Source organism: Zeus faber (assembly GCF_960531495.2).
Source record: "Zeus faber genome assembly, chromosome: 1".
Classification (NCBI taxonomy): Eukaryota; Metazoa; Chordata; class Actinopteri; order Zeiformes; family Zeidae; genus Zeus; species Zeus faber.
Genome location: NC_137193.1, coordinates 52,851,771 through 52,874,007, shown reverse-complemented (window position 1 = coordinate 52,874,007; position 22,237 = coordinate 52,851,771). Strand labels below are relative to the sequence as shown.

The following is a 22,237-nucleotide window of genomic DNA, read 5'->3' as shown; positions in this document are numbered from 1 at the left end:
GAGGTAAATGAAAAACGTTATATCTTACTATGTGTAGCGACTACTGGAAACAGAGTAAAAGGTTGCTTAGAAGGACCTTGTTTGCTGAATGTCTGACGCTCTACCAAAAAAGATTTGCAGGGATCAAAATAAACATTAACATTTACTTTAAATAATTTAAGAAATCAACTTAGTATAACATGCAGGAAATATACTCAAATAATCATGGACAAAAACTGCCGTCAAAAAAAAAAGAAATACAGCAACCCTCTCCCTTTCTCCCTCCGCCATGCAGGTGAACAGGTGATATGACATGATTATATCAATCACCGTGATTGTGCCATAACAAATAAACAACTAAAATAACCAAAAAAAGAAATCATTACAACATTATCCATTTATAATTCATTCTACATTCACAATAAATCAATTCATGGCTCCTACACTAAGTATGTATGGATATAATAACAAAGTTGCTAATAGAGACATGTTTGTGAAACTTGGTAAATTTGTAAAGTAATGCAAAATAAGCAATACGTCAGATGAAGTGTTAATGGGTGGAGACTTTATTAAAGCCCCTGATTCAAGGTTAGACTGAAAACCGCCTAGAAGTCTATAATCTGCATATAGTGACATTATACTAAATTGATGTACAACAAAAAATGTTATTATTTACTGGAGGATTTCTAACCCAACTTGCATTCGGCATATATGGTTTAATTCTTCAGAAAACAGACAATGTTGAAAACTACATTATTGGCTTATCTCTAGTGAGCTGTGTAACGATACTTCAGAATTTCAGCTCCTCCACTCACAGATCATTGTGGGTCTGTCCTGATCAATGTCGAAGCAGTGTCAGATCTCTGCAAATATTTGGAAATTCAATAATGACTTGTAACAGAATGTTGGATTTTGTGATCTGGTGAAGGCTCTCATTGAGGAGGTTAGGAAGCTAGACATGTCTAATATCAATAAATGGCAATGGTTTAAATTTGAAGGTCAAACAAATAGCCATTGGCACAGGTAAAACATCTCACTTGTAAGGAAATAAAAACAAAATTAATTGATTCACAAAATGAATTCACTGGAATATAACATAACAGCCATTACAGTCTCAGTTAGATGAGATGTACATGGTGAATCCAAATGGAGCATATATTCCATTTAGAGCTAGATGGATGGAAGAGGGTGAAAAAAGATCATCTTCTTTGGCCTTGACAAACAAAGACAGAATTAGTAGCTTTTTGATAATGTAACAGAAAATCAGAAACTGATTCAGGATGAAATGTGTATTTTTGTAACCTCTATAAAGCAGAGATCAGAATGTGACCTTCTATTTGAAAAACTCAAAAGACTGAATGGGGAAGATAAAGATTTACTCATTTATTAAACAATGTCTAAATAAATTATATGAGGTCACGTCAAAGTGAACTGCATTTTGAGTTATAGTCCTTGCTGCTCAAATTCTTTAAGTTTACATTTTTGTTTTATTGTCAACCCCCCAGGTGTTTCAACCTTATTTTCTCTGCCGTGTATATGCATATATACACAAACTATGTCATGACTAGGACGCTACCATGTATGTGAACTGACAATATTGCGCCATCACAGCGGGTTATCACAAATATGTTTGAGTCCTTAGAGGTAGTTTGTGTTGCAAAGTGCGCCGTACTCTTCTGGGTTTGAGTAGCACTTTGCCAAGGACAGCTGCAATATTAACGGGACCACGCTTGCTATCCCTAGCTGTGCATTGTTATGTGTTCTGCTTTTAATTTAATAAAAAGGAAAAATCGCGGTCTTGATTGGACACCGCTTTCTTTTTCCACAACGCTGTTATTTGTTAAGTCATAAAATAAATAATGACGAACACTGAGCCGTGAAACTGACGTAATCACCGAGCGAGGTCACGTCATCACTGTGCGCCTCGCTCTGACAGAGGAGCTGCCAGACGCCACTTCAAACAACAGACACTGTTGTCGTCTAGGTATGAACATCTTTCCTCTCATACTATAATCACAATAAATGGTGCCGTTGGCCATGTTTAGTCTGCTGTATGCGCTTCACTAAATCTCATCCTAGTTTATATTCGAGAATGCAAGCTGTTGAGCATCGTTGAATCTAACTGATGCAATCAAACGTCAAATAGAAATAGTTAGAGAACACAGAGAACGCATAGGTTAAAGTCGGATTCGTCGAGAAAAAAACCCAAACGTATATTATTGTACAGACGGCAATGAGGGGCTCTAGACAATTCAAAATGTTATTTATTAGCACGTTTGGGTCTTCTTTACCCGTTTTAGCTAGCCTACTGCATTGCATAGTGTGTGTGTGTGTGTGTGTGTGTGTGTGTGTGTGTGTGTGTGTGTGTGGGAGGCGGGGGGGGGGGCGTCGCAGGTGGGAGAGGTGAGTAAAGATATGAGATGAGAACAGCACCACAAAGATGAAATTAGCTGAGAAATGATCATGCCGGACGGATGGATCGATAGATGCTTTATTCATCCCGGAAGGGGAATTGTGGCGTGAACAGTAGCACACATATGATATAACAAATAATAATAAAGTAATAGAACAAAGAATTAAAAAAAAAAAAAAAAATTGAAAACATTACAATACATTTAAATATGTAACAATTAACAATAATCTTCAGGATCAACAATTCACATTGTGACACACTGACACAAAAATTTTGATGACCCAAAACTGTATAATATTAACTTTCGCCTATTAAATCAATTTTGCTAGTTTGTTTTTATCTTGATTATTATTACTACTTATAACTGCTTCCCTTCTATTAATGTAAATCACTTTCAGTTGAAAGTGGTTAAAAGTTGCTATACAACTAAGGGTTATTATAAAAAAATAAAAAAAAAGTAACTAAAAAGGCTGACAAAATAAATGACCATGAGTGGAGGAGGTTGAGCAACGTATGATTTCCAACATATCTCGTCGTACGTCAAGGTGAAGAGCAGCCTTAGGAATGCCGAAGAAGTTCCAGGGCGAGAACTCCAAAGCGGCCACAGCCAAAGCACGTAAGGCCGAGGCCATGTGTATGGCAGACGCTCAGAAGAAGCAGGAACAGGAGGATGCTCTGTGGAAGGAAAACGACAAACATGTTCTGAAAAAAGAACAGAGGAAGGTGAGCCACCCACCATGGGTGTGTAGAAACTTAGTTGACTCATGTTTTGTAACATGCTAGTCTGAGGTAACCAGCATGGAGTACATTATCAAGTCTCTTCTTGAGTGGCTATTCTAATAATTCAATCATTAATGAGTAGCAGTGGGATAATAAACTCAACTCATAATATAGTCTATATAGAGTTTTGTGATATACAAAAAGACCATTGCTTATCTGTCACACTTGGCTTAACTTCAGATTTTAACTGCCATGGGATTATGATTGTGAACAGGGAATAACGTAACGTGAACCAAAAAGTAATTTATTTGCTGCAATCTGTATTGCAAGGTGCCCATAATAAATGCATTTATCGTTTGAAGTGTATATACCAAACATTTATTAGTTTAACTTCCTTCAACTCAGCCCAATACACATCATTATTTCTTCAGCAATGGTCACAAAACACCGCATGATGCATATTGTTGTATTTTTGTATAGCAAATTTGAATTTCAGTATTTCAACCCCATCCCTATTTATGAGTGTGGAATTATTTTGGTTCGGTTTTATATACTACATATAATACAGTCCTGAGAAAGTCTGAAATGTACCGATGTGATAAATCTTTACTCTTTCTGCCGCAACAGGATGACAAAGAGAAGAAGAGGCTGGAGGCATTGGAAAGAAAAAAGGAAAACCAGCGGCTCCTGGAGCAGGAGGCCGCCATGATAAAGGGCAGGGGCTCCAAGGAGGCAGCTCCTGGGGGCAAAGTGACCCGCGCCCAGATTGAGGAGACGCTGCAGGCCGAGCAGCAGCAGCAGCAGCAGCAGCAGCAGCAGCAGCAGCAGCAGCAGCAGCAACGACAGCAGCAGCAGCAGATTCAGCCCAAACCCAAAGGTAAGAGCTCAGTCCGTGCATGTGGTGTGGGCATGAAATATCTTCTTTTGGTTCTTTATCCCTAAATAGTGCCTCCCTGTCCAGAAAAAATATATTACAATTAATATTTAAATCCTTGAACGATGGTAAAATATTTAATTTGTTAAAATTTTGCTGCTGACTTAATGACAGTTGACACAAATATGAAACCTTGAAAATAAATATTACACTTGAACGTACACTATAACACTTCAAACCAAACCATAATTTCATTTTAATCATCAAATGACTCGGGGTCAAAAATTCGTCTGTGAATCTTAAGTATTACAGGTAAGCCAAAATAAGAAATTTTCCCTACACCTTAAAGAGCCGCATCCCTCAACGCACATGGCGCTAGGGCTAGCACTCACCAAATTTGAATAGAATTTGAATATTACCAAAATAAAAGTTAAATATAACTTAATTTACTTTGTTGCACAGTGAACGCACATTAGAGAGAAATATTCCCGGTAACGGTGTGCGTCGGCGGTGACACACGAGCGCAGTCAGTGCACCGGCGCTTCTCCCTTTCCTCCAGCCTTTCACTGTGTGTGCAAAGGAGAGTGCGCATTTGACCAGAATGTTCAGTAATTACAAAGATGTGGCAATGAAAGTGAGGAAATAAACCTGACCACCACTGACGGAATGTCCTCTAGTAGAGAAGTTCCCAACCACCAGCTGGTGGACTGTGCCGGGACCGTGAGTAACTTAAAAGTAGTGTAATAAGTAATTTATTGTTTATTATTCCAAAGTCTAGTTTTTCTAAAGATCTTAACTGTTTAGGTGTGTTGTTTAAATATTCTCTTTTTTTTTTTTAATTATTTATAATTTCTAATATTCAATTAAAAATTACTTATTGAGAAAGTATTTTTCTTTACAAATCAAGACTCAATAGTCTTACAAGGGCATAGTGGTCAGTGCCGAAAAAAATACATGTGTTTAAATCGAGAATCGAGTCGTGACCTTAAAATTGAAAGTCAAATTGAATGGGGGATTTGGAGAGTCGGGACACCCCTACTTTTGAGTGAGTAGGGATTCTGAGTTGATCCTGAGTTTCTAGTATGACAGAATTTATCATGAACTATATTAATATATGTGTGCTGAATGACACCCAGTTTTGAAAACAATTTCAAACGATAAATTGCTATCTTCATTGTTGTATATTGAAATAGTTTAAACGGAAATATTTTATTTACAGACAAAAGCCTTTCTTTAATCAGATTCGCCAAGCATTTCTAAACTAAGACATTTCCCAGCAAGTATTAAAATATGTCGCCATCTGTCTGCTCTGTTGCTGTTGCAGAGATGAGCCACCTTGAGACTCCTCTGGAGGAGAATGTGAACAGGATAATCCCTGAGGAGGGTTCTGTCGAGGCCAGGACCATAGAAGATGCCATCAATGTGCTCAGGTATGGGCTCGCTTGTCTAGGATAATATGGGTATAATATAGTATGGACTATGGTATGATACAATATGGTATGGAAGATGGATATTTCCAAAGTGTAGGGTGTAGGGTCTATATACAGTGGGGCAAAAAAGTATTTAGTCAGCCAGCAATTGTGCAAGTTCTCCCACTTAAAAAGATGAGAGAGGCCTGTAATTGTCATCATAGGTACACTTCGACTATGAGAGACAGAATGGGGGGAAAGAATCCAGGAAATCACATTATAGGATTTTTAATGAATTAATTGGTAAATTCCTCGGTAAAATAAGTATTTGGTCACCTACAAACAAGCAAGATTTCTGGCTTTCACAGACCTGTAACTTTTTCTTTAAGAGGCTCCTCTGTCCTCCACTCGTTACCTGTATTAATGGCACTTGTTTGAACTCGTTATCAGTATAAAAGACTCCTGTCCACAACCTCAAACAGTCACACTCCAAACTCCACTATGGCCAAGACCAAAGAGCTGTCAAAGGACACCAGAAACAAAACTGTAGACCTGCACCAGGCTGGGAAGACTGAATCTGCAATAGGTAAGCAGTTTGTTGTGAAGAAATCAACTGTGGAAGCAATTATTAGAAAATGGAAGACAGACAAGACCACTGGTAATCTCCCTCGATCTGGGGCTCCACGCAAGATCTCACCCCATCCCCCCATGGGGTCAAAATGATCACAAGAACGGTGAGCAAACATCCCAGAACCACACAGGGGGACCTAGTGAATGACCTGCAGAGAGCTGGGACCAAAGTAACAAAGGCTACCATCAGTAACACACTACGCCGCCAGGGACTCCAATCCTGCAGTGCCAGACGTGTCCCCCTGCTTAAGCCAGTACATGTCCAGGCCCGTCTGAAGTTTGCTAGAGAGCATTTGGATGATCCAGAAGAGGATTGGGAGAATGTCATATGGTCAGATGAAACCAAAATAGAACTTTTTGGTAAAAACTCAACTTGTCTTGTTTGGAGGAGAAGGAAAGCACCATACCTACTGTGAAGCATGGGGGTGAAAAAATCAAGCTTTGGGTCTGTTTTTAACTCAGTTGTGTTTAAAAACTTTTGTTTCATGCATGCAGGCCAACGAAAATAAATAGATCTAAAATAAAAACACAGGCCAACATTGGCCAAAAAAACTGTGCTCCAATTACCTGACTTAGGTTTATGTTTTTAATTTTTCATACAAGTGAGAAAATTAAGGAAACAAAATAAATCTATATCTTTCTTTTTGAGATTATATTATATGTTGCTATATTATAATCACAAGAATTGCATATAGAGCGACAGGTACACGCGGATGGGTGGACCCCACGATGCTCTTCTTATCTGGCGCGTTTTTTTTTTAAGTGTAAATGGGTATCAAGGTATTGGATTGTCTGGGCAAGATATATTCATGAGCAACTCCTCATGGACCTTGCACCTCAGCGCACCTGCGATGTGTGCACAGCGGGTTAGGGTTAGGGTTAGTTGTTACTCCACAGCTCCGAGTGGGTGGATAAATCGATCGATCGATCGATCGATTAAAAAAAAAAAAAAAAAAAAAAAAAAAAAAAAAGCGCGGCAGATCGATCTGGCGCGCTTTTTTTTTTTTTTTTTTTTTTTAAGGCGTGAATGGGTATCAGGGTATCGGATTGTCTGGGCAAGATATATTCATGAGAAACTCCTCATGGATCTCGCACCTCAGCGCACCTGCGATGTGAGGTGCGATCAGTGATTGGAATTTTGTACTCTTGCCCAAGCCTAGACCTGCCATTTTGGAGATGCTCTGACCATCTAGCCATCACAATTTGGACCTTGTCAAAGACGCTCAGATCCTTACACCTGCCCATTTTTCCTGCTTATCAACTTCAAGAACTGACTGTTCACGTGCTGCGTAATATATCCCATCCCTTGACAGGGGCCATTGGAACGAGCAATGTTGCTCACTTCACCTGTGGATAGTTTTAATTTTGTGGTTATGGATGCAAATGTAAAGGAATTTCATTAATCGATAGTTGTTAACCTTAAACAATCGTTGATTAATTGATAACATAAAAGCTTATGACGTCACCAGTGGGTAGAGCCATGGTGCGTGGGGATCTACCTGATGGGGCGCATCTCCAGGGTTTTATGTCTTGGCGCAGGGAGAGTTTCTCCTCCTTTCATGTAAAAATGGAGAAGTTTCAAGCGAGACTTACTGAGCTGGTTTGCACATACAGGAATATGTACGACACGTCTTTGCGCAAGTTAAACCTTTTGGTGTCCTACGCAGCTGGTTGAGTCGGATGTTACGTTGCAGAACATATACGGGGCAGATATGGACAACGAGATGCTGATAAAATTACTAAATATTACTACAATTCTTAAATGTAATAACACACAATAATTTAGTTTAATATATTTTATTGTAGTCATCACCAGAGCAACATACTGTATCGCTTTTTTCGTTTTGCAGTTGTGACTCCCTCACTCCAGGTTTTATTTTTATTTTTATTATTATTTTTTTTTTCCCTTGCCATTCAGCAGTCAGACGTGTTCCATTTGAGCACAGCATTAGTTGTTGAGCAACAATAAACAGTTTCCTCCTTGGCTTCAAGAAGCTCCCATTGTCTACGCGCAGCCATGTTTGTCGTTCTTGTGGAAGCCTCCATCTTCTACTTCTTGCTCCACTGGGTATTTTTTTCCTCCAAATGCCCTGCGCCCCACAAAGACTCTTTTGATACAATTGGAACAAACTCTTAATCGATTAAATTCTTATTAGCAATTAATCGATTAATTGTCAACATCCCTAGTTGTGGCCGATCGGTGTATGTCATAATGATAGTCTGAATTGCTTTAGTTTTGATCCCTTATTTTCCATAACACATGTTCTTACCTTGCTGCCTCAAAGCCAAAAGGAAATTGTGTTGACATAAAGCCCAAGGTGTAGTGGTACGGTGCCACATTGAATAATAAATTATCGTGATAATCTGATAGTGACAATTCTGCCTACCACACACCACCCAAGTGCTGTTTTCAGGGCCCTCCGGTGCAGAGACACAGACGGTGGGTTGTAGACAGCAGTTTATTGTAGAGAGAAGGCTAGGTGGAATTAGCCAGGAGCAGATAGAACATGTCATGACAGGGCTCCTATCCTGATTGTGTGTGGGGATGGCGGTTTTACCTGCTGCTCTTTAGACCAACCAATGAGCAACAGGTATGCAGCCACAATGACCCAATCACCTAGATCCAGGTCAGGTGTGGCTGCTCAGCCACACCATCCCCACACCACACTGATTAACTGTATATTCTGCAAATTCTGCATATCACTTATATAATATCCAGCTGGCATCTAATATCCATTATTGCACAATAGCACAATATATTGCGCTATTGTGCATCTGACATCCAAGCTACTTCCTGTCCAGCTCATCGCTGTTCTCTCTCCGTCTTGCAGCACGGCGCAGGAGGAGCTGGACCGCCACCCAGAGCGGAGGATGAAAGCTGCCTTCGCTGCCTACGAAGAGGCCAACATGTCGCGCATGAAGAAGGAAAACCCCAACATGAGGCTCTCGCAGCTCAAGCAGCAGCTGAAGAAGGAATGGACAAAGTCTCCAGAGAACCCGCTGAACCAGCGCTTCAGCAGCTACAACGCCAAGTGAACACACCCAATCCACCAGAAAATAACATAAGAATATGCGTCTGAGGCCTTAGACGGGAAAATGATATTTGAGTTAAATCATTGCGTTGCTGCCCACTCACAATGTCCTGAATGCCAGGGGGCTCAGCTTTTAGTTCTGTGCAACTTTAGTTAGAACGAGAAAAAACAACATATACAACATATGACTATTGCAGTAATTACTAACATCCATATCACTGCATTTAATTATGATTTTGTTGGTTCAAATGAGCTCATCGCAGGAGATATGAAGCCAGATGTTTTGATATTCTAGCATTTGATTTGACGGTTACATTTCCATTTCAACATGAAAAAAAAATTATATTTTTTTTACTGTGAGATCATGGACTGCCCTCACTCAACAGGGCTGGAAACATCCACATGAATAAATGCAGTGCGTGAAATCACACAACGTCTTTGGCGTGCTTTTGGGAAAAGTGTTTGTAAGTGTATTTGAATTGTTTTTTTTGCAGTGTCTAAATTCAATGGCTCTATCTGAATTTAACCAATTGGAATAAGTAACTTAAGCTAAATATATACGGTGGAATATGATCCACTGTCCAAAACTGTTTTTTAAGCAGGTATAAACATTTGGATGACAATGGATGAACACTAGTTCACATTCACAGTGCACAAATAATTTTTTCGAAGTTCATTTGCATTTATGTTAGAATTTTCATTTATATATTTTTTTGTTATTTTTCTATTTATCTTTTTGGGAAGAATGCAGTGGACTCCTGTGTGTTAACACACTACTGCATGTGCACACACATTTAAGCCTTTAAAGCAAAGTACTTGATTTCTAAATAAGCTTTAAAATAGCACAGTTTATACAGGTACTCCTCACTTAACGACCTACCTGTTTAACGACAGTTCGGACTTACGACCAGCTCTCTGACCAGTCTGTATTGTACTGCGCAATACCTCAGCGTATTGTACGCAGTGCGGCATCTCAGCGTCAAGCATCTCATCGCACATCACCCTTTCTCAGTCTGTCTCATTCCAGCCGTGTGTGTGTGTGTGTGTGTGTGTGTTATTTACTATGTAATTAGAATAGTTAAATATTGGGGGAAAAATGCCAAAGGATGCTGGTCCGACAAGAGCATTTAAGTGCTTTACCAATAATTTGTTGTGTTGGCATAATAATAATAATAGTGTCCAACAACTTCCAAGGTCCTAACGCCACTGAAACTTGCAGCAACACCTAAAAAGACCACCAAAAATTGTGTATTAACAAATCGATGAATGATGCACTCCTGTTGGTTTGCTACAGCCTAGTGAACATTATTTGGAATGAACATAGTAATTATTGATAAGGCCTAGAGAGTGGAAGTCTGCACCACTGATCACAAAGGTTTTTACTGCGCAGCAACATTCACAGAGCTGCCTGCTGAGGCTGCAGTCTGGGCTCTTTGTAAATAGAGAGAGAGAGATAAACCAGACAGTATAGGGCCGGTTTTGCAGACAGAGTTTAATCTAAATCAGGACTAAGCTAATGCTACTGTTATGAGTCTTATAAATGTATTCTAAGATGACTGATGACTCACCCTAAGAATCAAGGAAGGAATTGTTATTATTCTTCTTCTTAGTTAAAATGAATGGCATTTTTGAAGGGGTTAAAGTGCTCAGAACCCTATGAAAATGACCTGACTAATCACAAGATAGGAGGGTTTTTTTTTTGTTTGTTTTTTTAGCGCTGATCACAATATATTGTCACGGTAATTAACCGTGGTAAAGTTGGCTCGATATTCACATATTCAACAGACATTCGACCGGACCTCTAAGGGGAGAGTGACCGATCGTGTCCCCGGAATGAGGGACAAGCCGCAGCGCTGAGGGTGGTCCCTGTTTCAATGGCGTATTGGGGACCGTCTACAAATTACATGACAACATTTAAATATTTAAATAGCTTTTCTGTCATGTGACTTTGGACATCCAAAACCTTTCAATTAAAAGTAAAAAATAAAAGTTTCTGTTTTTATATATGATTTTCGAAATTTCAAAGTTCCATATTTAGTCTGTGAAATTGAAAGGTTGTGCAACATTTAGTCTGCGTCCTAGTACTATATAGACTTAGTTTGGGTGTCCTAAGTCACATGACATTTGTGAAGTTGTAATGACCAATTTTAGAGATTGTGATCACAGATTTGTAGTTGTACTGAAAAATGGCTTAGAGTTAAAAAATAAACACAAAAAAAATATATATATCAGTATATCCATCCACATATCAAATTACACGTTTGTGATTTTTTTACAGAACACAGGTGTGTGAATATTTGACGTGACTGAAAATGTCAATATACAAGTTCAGATTGAATATACAATGAGATTTTTGTTCCACAGGTTCTCACATCCCATTCTACAAGCTCTTGCTTTTTGCAATATATTTACATTCATAAAAAAGCTACATGCACTCTGTTAACCATCTTTAATCTCTGAAATTTCCCCCAATAGGTTGTTTCAGCACATATTTCCATTTTAACTTTTTTGTTTGCAGAAACAAGCTGCAGAAAATTATAATAATAATAATATTTTTTATTATCATTATTGTTATTGATATTATTATTTTTATTACCTTTATCTTACTCGACATGGAAAACAGTGAAACCTCCTTCTGATTCTTCACATGTGGATAGTTCCGTAGCCACCTGTTATGTGGTATACCGTACATCCTTGTATAAAGTTATAGGGCAGCGCAAGCTAAATTAAACTTTTATGAAAATATATATATATACAAATATATATATATATATATAATGAAAATACCCCTAAATCAAATTTTTTTTTTATTTTGCCTTGTGGTGATGCTTCCAACAACTCTGGATGCAAATATCATAAACACACCAGAAACATGGTAAAAACTATTTAATTTCAAAGTCTTTTAAATTTCCTGTGAAGCCTATTAAAAATATCATCAAAGCTCTTTGATGGAATGCATTAATAAAAGGAATCTTCAATTAATTGAGGTCCAGATGTCCAAAAAATAAATAAAAAAGACACGCCTTTGTCCTTCCAGTCGCTTGTGGCGGGGGAGATAAGAAGCTCTGTGAAGGCCTTTGAACCGCAGAGCATCAATTACACGTTCCCCTGACCTTGTGTTTGCAGTATCACCTTTCTTCTCCCCCGGCAACCGACCAATCCATCATTTCCCTTTTCCCATTGATCCTTCTTTGAGCCAACAACAGATCTGAGGTTTCTACTTGTTGCTTCGAGGTGACGTGGCACCAAGCACCAAAACATGTTGTTTGTTTACAGTATGTAGCCCCCCCCCCACACACACACACACACGCACACATACACACACACACACACACACACACACACACACACACACACACACACACACACACACACACACACACACACACACACACACACACACACACACACACACCTCCGTTACCAGCCCAATTTGCATGGCCGCCCCTTACAAGTCCTCCAGCTGCCTTTCCTTCCCTCGGCGTGCATCCTAATCATTCCTTTCATAGGCAATTGTCCGTGCAGCTTTTTGTCAGGTGCGTGGACCAGGAGGAGCCAGGCCACTGTCCTGCTCCCACTCAAACCGCTGCTCATCTTATCACTCTCCCCTCCACCCGCCATAATTCCTGCCCCTCTTCTTCGGGGAAGGACCTAAACATAAGATCATAAACACTTGAAGGAGGTAAGGATCACCGGGTTCATGGGTGTAGGGAGTGTTTTGTGTGTTTGTTGATCAGAAGTATATGAAAAAGATTGTAAAAACAAAAGTTGTATCAATTTAAAAAACAACTTAATACTTACTCTTTGATTAATAAACAGTGATTTGTTTTTTATTGTCATGTAAAAAAAATTAAGCTTACTTAAATGTAATTAAAGTAATTAAATCAACTGCCAATTTGTACCAATTGAACTTATTTACATTTTTGTATGCTAAAGCAGAAATCCGAGTTGATGCATAATTGCATTCAATCTATATTTGACAAAAATAATCCTGTATGTGTGGTATCAAGACATTGTTTAGTAAACTGAGAACGAACTGGGCCAATGAGACTTGGATTGTTTTTCATACAAACATAAATACTATATTGTGATTAATGCGGTGAGAACAATAATGAGTAGGCTAGCCATGACAATATTTACCATTATGTATTTATTTATGAGAACATTTTCATATTGTGTTTTCAATAAAAGACAGATAACAGATAGTCATACAGATAACTTAAATTACCATGACTAATATGACAATGTATTCTATGAAAGAATGTGTTTAGATTTATGGCAAGTTTAAATAAATAGTGAGAACTGAATTTAGGTGGATTTACTCTCCACTCTGTACCTGGATTTACTGTTTCCTGACAGAAATCTTTAATTCTCTGAATTGATCAGACTTGCAGATTTACATCGTGAAAAGGTGAACGTCAGCGGATCTCATCTGCTGTTGACAGCAGTTTCCTCTATTTCACAAACAGCTGAACTCTGAGCCTTAAAATAAAACTGCTCCATCCTCACTATCTTTGATAATGAGTTACAATTTACAGTGTGTACATGTGATGTACAATGTAGCATCATTTTGAGTTATCAAGTAATATTTATCAAATGCTTAATCACAATTGTTTTGTGTGAGCAAAATACACAAATACATGAAAAATAATTTAATGACAGTGCATCCCTCTTTTCTTTCTTTTCCTACAACTGCTGTCTGTTTCTATCAGCTTACCTGTGACTAATATTTAGAAAGCAAAGCTTGGCAAATTACATATTAGTGTATCCACTGTGAAGAAAAAACAAAAATCTATTTAATACATACAAAATTATGTCGTATAATGTGTGCGCTTATATGGAATGTGGCAGATAAAATGAATCATTTTTTCATTTTTTTTAATAGAACATTGCCTTCTTAGGGGTCCAGCCAGTGATTCAGATCTGCTGGGAATAATGCGACTCATCCTGGTCAAACCCACCAACTCCACATGCCGTCTGGACTCCACAGGCGAGGTCTTCCAGGACGGAGGTTACAAACAGTGCAACTCAGAATCTGCATCGCCTCCCTCCAAAAACCCCGATGTCCTGCATTATCAACTCTCCAAATCCTCCCTGGAGCCTTTGACGTCTCAACTTGAGTATCTTCCGTCTGCAGCCCAGGGGAGATACAGCGGTTCCAGTCCTTCTGGTTCTTCATCGCAGCCCTTTCCATTTCGCAGCTCAACCTTACCACAGTTGAATGGGCGGGACTTGTTCCCGTTTGGGAGCCATATTTGCAGCGGGGGAGGTAAATCAACATCTGCAGAGAAGCAAGGGAACGGCCTTTTGCATACAAATCAAAATGGCGGGTGCTCTTCTCCTGACGTATCCCAAGAAAAAAAGTCTAATAATTGTCACCTGTGGCCAAAACATGGAACAGACCTCGACTGCCCCTCCAGTGTTTCCAAGAGGAGAAAGCTCTCCTTCTCCATGCCCAACAAGCACTTCTTTACAAACGAAGAGGACCATTTGGTATCTGGACATTATTACACACAGGATAGTTTTATTTCCCAATGGAACGGAGAAGAAGGTCCAAAAGACATTTTCCAGCAACAACCATCTAATCACTTTAGGCTCAAAGATGGCAGCCTGACTACGCCATCCAATTTGTTTAACATACCACTAAACTCTATTGAGTGTGTTGAGGCAAACCAAGTGTTGGCTTTGTCAAAACTTCAAGACCAGCTTCAACCTCCCAATAAAGGAAAGCTTCAGTCTAACAAGCAATGTGAAAAACAACCTCAGATACTTCAGAAGACTTCACAGAAGGACTCTGCTTGGCTCCTCAGTTGTGATCAGACTTGCAAGTCACTGGGAGATTCCTTGATCGCCCTCAAGTGCCAACACTTTTCTGAGCTCCCATTCACTGGCACACCGTGGCCCAAAAGTTCTTCCACACCAGTCGTTGACAAAAGTTTCCAGTCGTACTCTCCCAGCCGTCGTAGTTCCCTGGTAAAGCATCGTCTCGATGGAAAAAGGATCCTCCAAACGGAGAATCAGGTACAGAGATAGCTATATTTCTATATTTGCCTGTGACAGTTTTTGGTGTGCATGTTATTTATGCATGCAGCTGCTTACATGTTGACTCGCTCCCTTTATTGTTCAGAGTCATGATCAAGGCCATCTCAGCAAAAATGGACCAAAAACGTCCGTTTCTAAGTCCTCTTCTCCACCCCGCGCCGCCATGAACTCTGGTGTCATCACCCATAGTGATGAAGCGGGAAAGCTGAAGAGCCAGAGTGATGGGAGTCCCATCCCTGCAGATTCGGGCCAACAGCCCCCGCAGAGCCTCCTCCTCCACAGAACTATCATGGAAGACACCTTCTCGAAGGTGGAAGACTCCAGCAAGGCCGGCAGCGACCACCCATTCACGGACGAAAGCACCGCACCACAGAAGAAGACCAAGGACATAGGCCACAGGCTCGGCCAGCGGAGGGCCCTCTTTGGAAAGCGCAAGAAGTTGAGCGACTACGCCTTGGTCAGTGGGATGATTGGCATTATTGTTATGGTGATTGAGACAGAGATGTCCAAGGGATTTTACACCAAGGTAAGTCAAACAACCTCCACAATCACTTTGATCGCCATGTGGAAGATGCACAGGAATTTGTTCTGGTGAATTACAAGGCACGTTGTTGCAAAATAGATATTGGTGCATGGTAAAAGAACTGCAAGATTGCTTACAAACTAACATTGAACCATACTACAGTCAAAAAAGCCTTACATTGTAGATAGAGCAGAGAAACAGTGTGTGACTTCCTCTTATTTATAAAAAAAAATATGAGACTGATATTTGAATCTGTATGATGCTGTCACATTGCAATCAGTTTTATCTCCTTACTTTTCTGCAGGAATCCATATATTCTTTTGTACTGAAAGGCCTGATTAGTTTCTCTACTGCTGTCCTTCTTGGACTTATTGTGATGTACCATGCACGGGAGATCCAGGTATGTGACTAAACTATGTGTATCGATCTATACGGTAAGGTAAGCTCAACCACACAATATCTTGGACGTCCACCACTTCCTAAAAAAATATATTATTAATTGAAATTGGGCATATATAAATTCATGGATGAAATGTGATTTATTTTGCTGAAAATTGTTATTTTAATCAAACACCTCTCTATGTGTCCGTCCTCTCCATGTAAGCTTTTCATGGTTGACAATGGTGCAGATGACTGGAGGATAGCCATGACCTATGAGCGGATTCTCTTTATGGTGCTGGAGCTTCTTGTGTGCGCCATCCACCCCATCCCCGGCCGCTACGTGTTCACCTGGACGGCTCGGCTGGCCTTGAGCTACATGCCCTCGGTGGCGGATGCAGATGTGGACATCTTCCTCTCCGTGCCCATGTTCCTGCGCCTCTACCTGATAGGTCGGGTCATGCTGCTCCACAGCAAGCTCTTCACCGACGCCTCGTCCCGCAGCATCGGGGCGCTCAACAAGATCAGCTTCGACACGCGCTTCGTCATGAAGACGCTGATGACCATCTGCCCCGGCACCGTGCTGCTGGTGTTTAGTGTCACCTGCTGGATCATCGCAGCGTGGACTGTGCGGGTTTGTGAGAGGTACAAATGTTATAACGGCCTAATAACATAGGAATGACAGTGGTAGGATGATTAGGAGCTAGAGGAATCCGCGCGAAAAAACTTTTGTTACGTATGTTTTTGTAGAAATACATTCCTTATTTTTGAAATTAAAGTGGAAATACACAAGATCATATGGATTAGATAAGAAAAAGCAACGCACCCCCCGACATCCGGTGTTACCCTCGTCTTCACTCCAGTGTGGTCTTGTTCTTCTTCTTCTTCTTTCTTCTGGGAGGCATTATTCTGATTTATTTACTTTTTTCCTTGATCATTTCAGTTGGTGCGGATATTTATTCATCTCAGGGTGCTGTTATTTCTTGTGAATGTTCATCACAAATGTCAAATGTACCACGACTGCGTTTCACTTCTCACACTTGCCCCATCAGTGCATTCTAAATGCACTGAAAGGCGGACCCTGCCTGGAAAATATCACATAGAGGAGCACATGCATAACGCAAATACATTGAATGGCTGTTTCTTATGAAATGCCAACTCAGAAAGTATAAAACATGGGATGAATAGTTTCACTTTTTCTTTTAACAAAGGTTATTTTACAGATTACCACTTTAAGGCATATCTCCAACTGTTGTTAGAGCCAGGCGTCATCTTTTCCCAGGTATCATGACGCCCAGGAGGTGACCAGCACATTCCTGGGAGCAATGTGGCTGATCTCCATCACCTTCCTGTCCATCGGCTACGGGGACATGGTCCCTCACACATACTGTGGGAAGGGAGTTTGTCTGCTGACTGGCATCATGGTGAGAGTCCCAGTGATTCCACGCAGCACAGCATGTTTCCACATAGTTTTTGGCCATTATTGTCTGAGAATTGAAAATGATTGCAATCCATAACTTAATACTTCAATGCTGGAAATGAATAGTGGGATATAGATGTAGAGTTTGCTACACTGACGCTGCTTTGAGCTTCCCCTCCAGGGCGCCGGCTGCACGGCTTTAGTGGTCGCCGTGGTTGCAAGGAAGTCTGAGCTGACCAGAGCAGAGAAGCACGTCCACAACTTCATGATGGACACCCAGCTCTATAAGAAGGTCACCTGACACACCACCACCAACATTTACAGTGCATCGTGTTGTTAAGTGTTTAAAAAGTGTTTAATTGGGGAATGGATGGTAAGGAAACTGTTAAAATATGTATTTAGATTAAGGTTGTAATCACCATGATTAATTCTTAATTTTCAAATTATTTTGATAATTAAGTCATTATTATTATTCATTAATAATTACGTTTAATAACGTTTGAATTAATTATTAATTTTTATATGAATAATTTTCAAGTATTTTCATAGTAACCATTATTATTAGTGTCATTATCATCATCTATAAATTATGCACATGAATAGACAAAATTTTTTAAATTGTGTTCATATTTTTTTTAAATTTTTTCTCATTGCTGTAATCAGAATACTATTTAAAGGTTTATATTAGTATTTGCATTGTTTTAGTTGCGATCCCTTAACTTTACACACTTTATTTTCACCAAGGTGAAAAGCACGGCAGCCAATGTTCTGAGGGAGACGTGGCTCATCTACAAACACACCAAACTCGTCCAGAAGATCGACCACGCCAGAGTGCGCAACCACCAGCGCAAGTTTCTGCAAGCCATCCACCAGTAAATGCACAGGAGTTTATTTTGCGCTGAGTTTCTGGTATATTTCTGCACAGAATCAAGTTTTGAATTTCTACCTTTATCTAGACTACGACAAGTCAAAATGGAGCAAAGGAAACTAATGGACCAGGCGAACACTGTTGTTGATCTGGCAAAGGTTTGTATCTGCAGACCTTCAGTCATTTTTTCATGTTTTTTTTATATACATGGAAATTAAAGACACGTCTTTAATTTGACTTTTTAGTGGTAGAATAATAATTTCAACTTTAACCCTAATGTTTATAATGATTTGTAGCTTTACCTCCAACTTTTACCCTAATGTTTAATTTATTGGCCTAATCAAGTCATTTGCATAACATGCTGCAGTGAGACCTCTTGGATTTGTGGATTGTACACTGTCAGTCCTTTTAACTTCTTTATGCTTATCGTTCCTTCCCCTCTCAGACCCAGAGCATGATGTATGATCTAGTGTCTGAACTTCAGCGCCGCAGTGAGGACCTGGACAGGAGGATCGTCACCCTCGAAGGGAAGCTGGACTCTGTCCTGCTGGGCGTGCAGTCCATGCCCCTGGTGCTCTCTCAGGCCATAACAAAGCAGCAGAAAGACTTCCTGGACAACCTGGCCTACCATGTCCACTTCCTCACATCCTCCCTGGGCTCCCAGGGCTGTGCAGTCCCTGCAAGGCAGCTCTGTCCGGCCTTCACTGCACCAGAGGATGTATACACTTGTTAGGGGTGTGCCAGTAAAATTTTTTTATAATTTTTGTAACATTTACGAGGGAGCAGCTTCCGTGAATGTTTTGTCTGATCTGCGGCGGACAAGTATGTGAAATGTGGTCCACATTATTATACACAGGCTTATGGAAAATTATACCAACTTTGAATACTGAAACGGAACATTAGTTTGCAAGGCCAAGAGTTGTCTCAATCTATGAAATAATTAACCACTAACAGTGATTGAAGACATATTTTGTGATTGTGTGGAAAAGCATGGGTATACTTAGTCATTCATCACAGGAACAAATGTAATGATTCTTTAAAAAATACTGGCCTTCATCTGTGCCAGTATACATTTTTTTTCTTATTTAAAAAAAAAAGAAACGTGCGTTTTATGTTTTGCAAAGTCAAAGCCTTGTAGTGATCTTTTTTTTTTTTCGTAATAAGAGGAGAATACGTGGTTTAATACTATTACAATTAAAATGTTTGATTTGTGTAACAGTGGTATTTTACTTGATGGTTATGTCAGTACTGAAATGTGATGAATTAACAAAATAGTTTGATACCATATATGAAAATATTTCTATTGAAATACAGTCAATTTTAAACATTGGAGCAGGCTTGGTTTGGTCGATCAGGTTATGTAATAGTTATTAATTGACAAAATGTGACGTCACATTGGATGCCGATTATATCGTGGATGTGGTCCGTCAAACTTTCATGTAAGGTCTAATAAGACAACATTCACCGGCAGCATTGTCTAACTTAGTTACCGCTACTCAATAGTCATTATTATGCAAAGATCGTATGGAGGTCTTTTGGGACGAAAACTGTCACTAGTTAGAGTTTAATAGTAGATTAGCGCGACGGGCTCCGACTGATAACAGTAGAGCGCTAATGCTGCATTCCAAGAAACTCGGAAATCGGTTATTGGGAGTCGGTACTCCCCACTTTCACGCTACCGGCGTCCATCTGTTTGGGAGAACGTGTACCCCCGCAGTAAACGTGTGTTAGTGAATTCTGAGGCATCCGCACGGAAGCTACAACCACCGAGTAGTTCGGAAACCTGTTTTCAAATGCAAACCCATACGAGAGGAACGTTCTTCACCGTTAACTACCTGCTCCTGCTCCGTGTGTCGCCGGTGTGACGTCAGATACGCTCATCCCACTCACCAAAACAAAAGCTTTGAAGATGCGTCCGAGTAATGGTCAGTACGGAGACTGGTTATGTCATGTGAAATGAATTACCAAGACATGACATGAGTGATGATCGTTCAAATCTAAAAAAAAAAATAATAATAATTGTACAAATATGCAAATCAAGCTTTAAAACTAAAACCTGATGTAGAGATTAGGATTGTAATCACAGACATTATCTGAGAAATTTTAAAGTTAAATTCTTAGTCGTCGTTATTATCAGTGTCTATGAAATGTGCATATAATATATTGGAAAATCAGATGTAATATTCACATTTAATATGTTTTTGGTCATTTTCAGGAATAACCGACCATGGCTGTAACCGATCAGTGCTGTTATCTCGGACCGGGGCGATCTGCCCCTGATATTCCGACTTTGAATTCCGGCTCCCTTCGCATTCCGAGTAGGGGGTTTGGGGATTTCTTTCCGAGTTCCAAACCGAATGGAACGCAGCGCATAGTATTAGATTTACATAATCTCGCGGCCAGTTCTCGGAAGTGATCTGTGCCCACGAGACCGCCGTTTCGCGCGCTGCGGCTAAGCTCCGGTCACATTGAAGACGGACGGCGGCGCCAGCCAATCGGCCGGCGGCGCTCGCCCGAAGGGCGCCAATAGCGGCGCTCCGGAGCGGCGGACGGGGCGGGGATAAAGTGTCGAAGTCTTCGACCATTGATTCAGCCTTCAACAGCCCGCTGAGTTGGTCGTGTTAAAAACAACCCAAAAGAAGCGGTGAAAGAAGACGGAAAGACGCGCTGTTGTAAACTACTAGTTTCTTGTTTGCATCTGGGAAGAAAACGCAGGTAAACGCGACGACCAATTTGTGGGGTGGTTGGTGGGTGGGTGGGTGGTGGGGGGGGATGTGTTCTGCGGCGTGGCTTTGCTGTCACTGACAATGCGTGCGAGTTGACGTTGAACTTCACACGATCCAGGTGTTTGTCTTTCGATGAAAAGCGTCGGCGACGGGAGACGTTTCCGAGGCGAGCGCTCTCCGAATAAGGCTTCTGTAAAGTTAACAAAACCCCACGGCGGCTTATGAATGTACGTCTCAGCGGCCAGGCTCGCTCTTTATCGGGGTTTTTAACGAAATTAATGTTAACAGCATATTTTATCTCCGAGCCAACTCCATCCAGGGTGCAGTTGCTGGTGTGTAAAATGTCCGCAATGTTTGCAGCGCTTCATTATTATTATTATTTTTTTTTATCGGACCAGCTGAGTGGGACACGTCCCAGCTGAGGGCACAAAAGTGCATCAAGCTCCGAGGCGTCGTTCCGTTTAACTGAGAACGCGCGCTCCCCGACGCCCGGAAAAGGCCTCGCGTCGCGTCCGTGCGCATTTTTTTAGTGGGAAAGTGGCGTTTTCTCGCCGTGTTTTATTGTCGGGGACCGGAGCCACATTGTTTGCGAGCGCTCCCTCCTCGCGGCCGGATGTGCTCGCTTTAAAGGAGGGGGGAGGGGCTTGGGGCTCGTTTTCCCGCACTGTATTTAAATGAGCTCGTGTCCTCCCCAATAACAAGGATGACAGGCCGCGCTGAGAGGCAGCTCAGTGATGCTCTGCGCCGCCCCCCCCCGCCCCCCCCCCAGCTTCCTAAAGTTTTCTGCAAAAAACACAAAACAACCCAATAATTAATTAACATATTTATTACATATTGCACACACGCAATTTGACGTTTTGTTTTTAAATGCACAGAATTGCAAAATACCTTAAGTCCAGTTCTATGCATCACATGTCTTTGTTTATAAGATTTCTCTGTGTGTGTGTGTGTGTGTGCCGGAAGTCTGTTTAAATTGTATTTCTTACCAACTGTTTGTCGCTCTGTAAGACAAACCTTTTTTTTTTTTTTTTACCAAAGTGAAGAGTTATTGCGGATGCACGTTAAAAGTGTGGAAGTATGACATTCCTCCAAATGTATTTAAAGTACGAATGTCTCAGTGGGTGAGAATGGAGTGTGAATTGATTCTGACAAGTTTGACAATCGGTGTGCTTTTATTCTCCACTTATTAATGCGGAATGCTTGTTTGGGTTGGTCCACCGTTT

The 22,237-nt window shown here is 40.5% G+C and overlaps 1 protein-coding gene across 1 annotated transcript; it reads left to right on the top strand.

Moving 5' to 3' along the window:
* Nucleotides 1–1,896: 1,896 nt before the first annotated feature.
* LOC307227881 (uncharacterized protein) lies at nucleotides 1,897–19,021 on the top strand (the record flags this gene model as incomplete). Its single annotated transcript, XM_079997323.1, has 16 exons — nucleotides 1,897–1,963; nucleotides 2,938–3,115; nucleotides 3,740–3,989; nucleotides 5,311–5,416; nucleotides 8,857–9,060; nucleotides 13,959–14,326; nucleotides 14,459–14,550; nucleotides 14,824–15,078; nucleotides 15,185–15,625; nucleotides 15,927–16,022; nucleotides 16,227–16,645; nucleotides 17,283–17,424; nucleotides 17,602–17,712; nucleotides 18,165–18,292; nucleotides 18,377–18,446; nucleotides 18,734–19,021. Exons 2-16 carry the CDS (start codon nucleotides 2,957–2,959, stop codon nucleotides 19,019–19,021), a joined length of 3,129 nt encoding a protein of 1,042 aa, XP_079853449.1. The 5' UTR covers nucleotides 1,897–1,963; nucleotides 2,938–2,956.
* Between the last annotated feature and the right edge of the window lie 3,216 nt (nucleotides 19,022–22,237).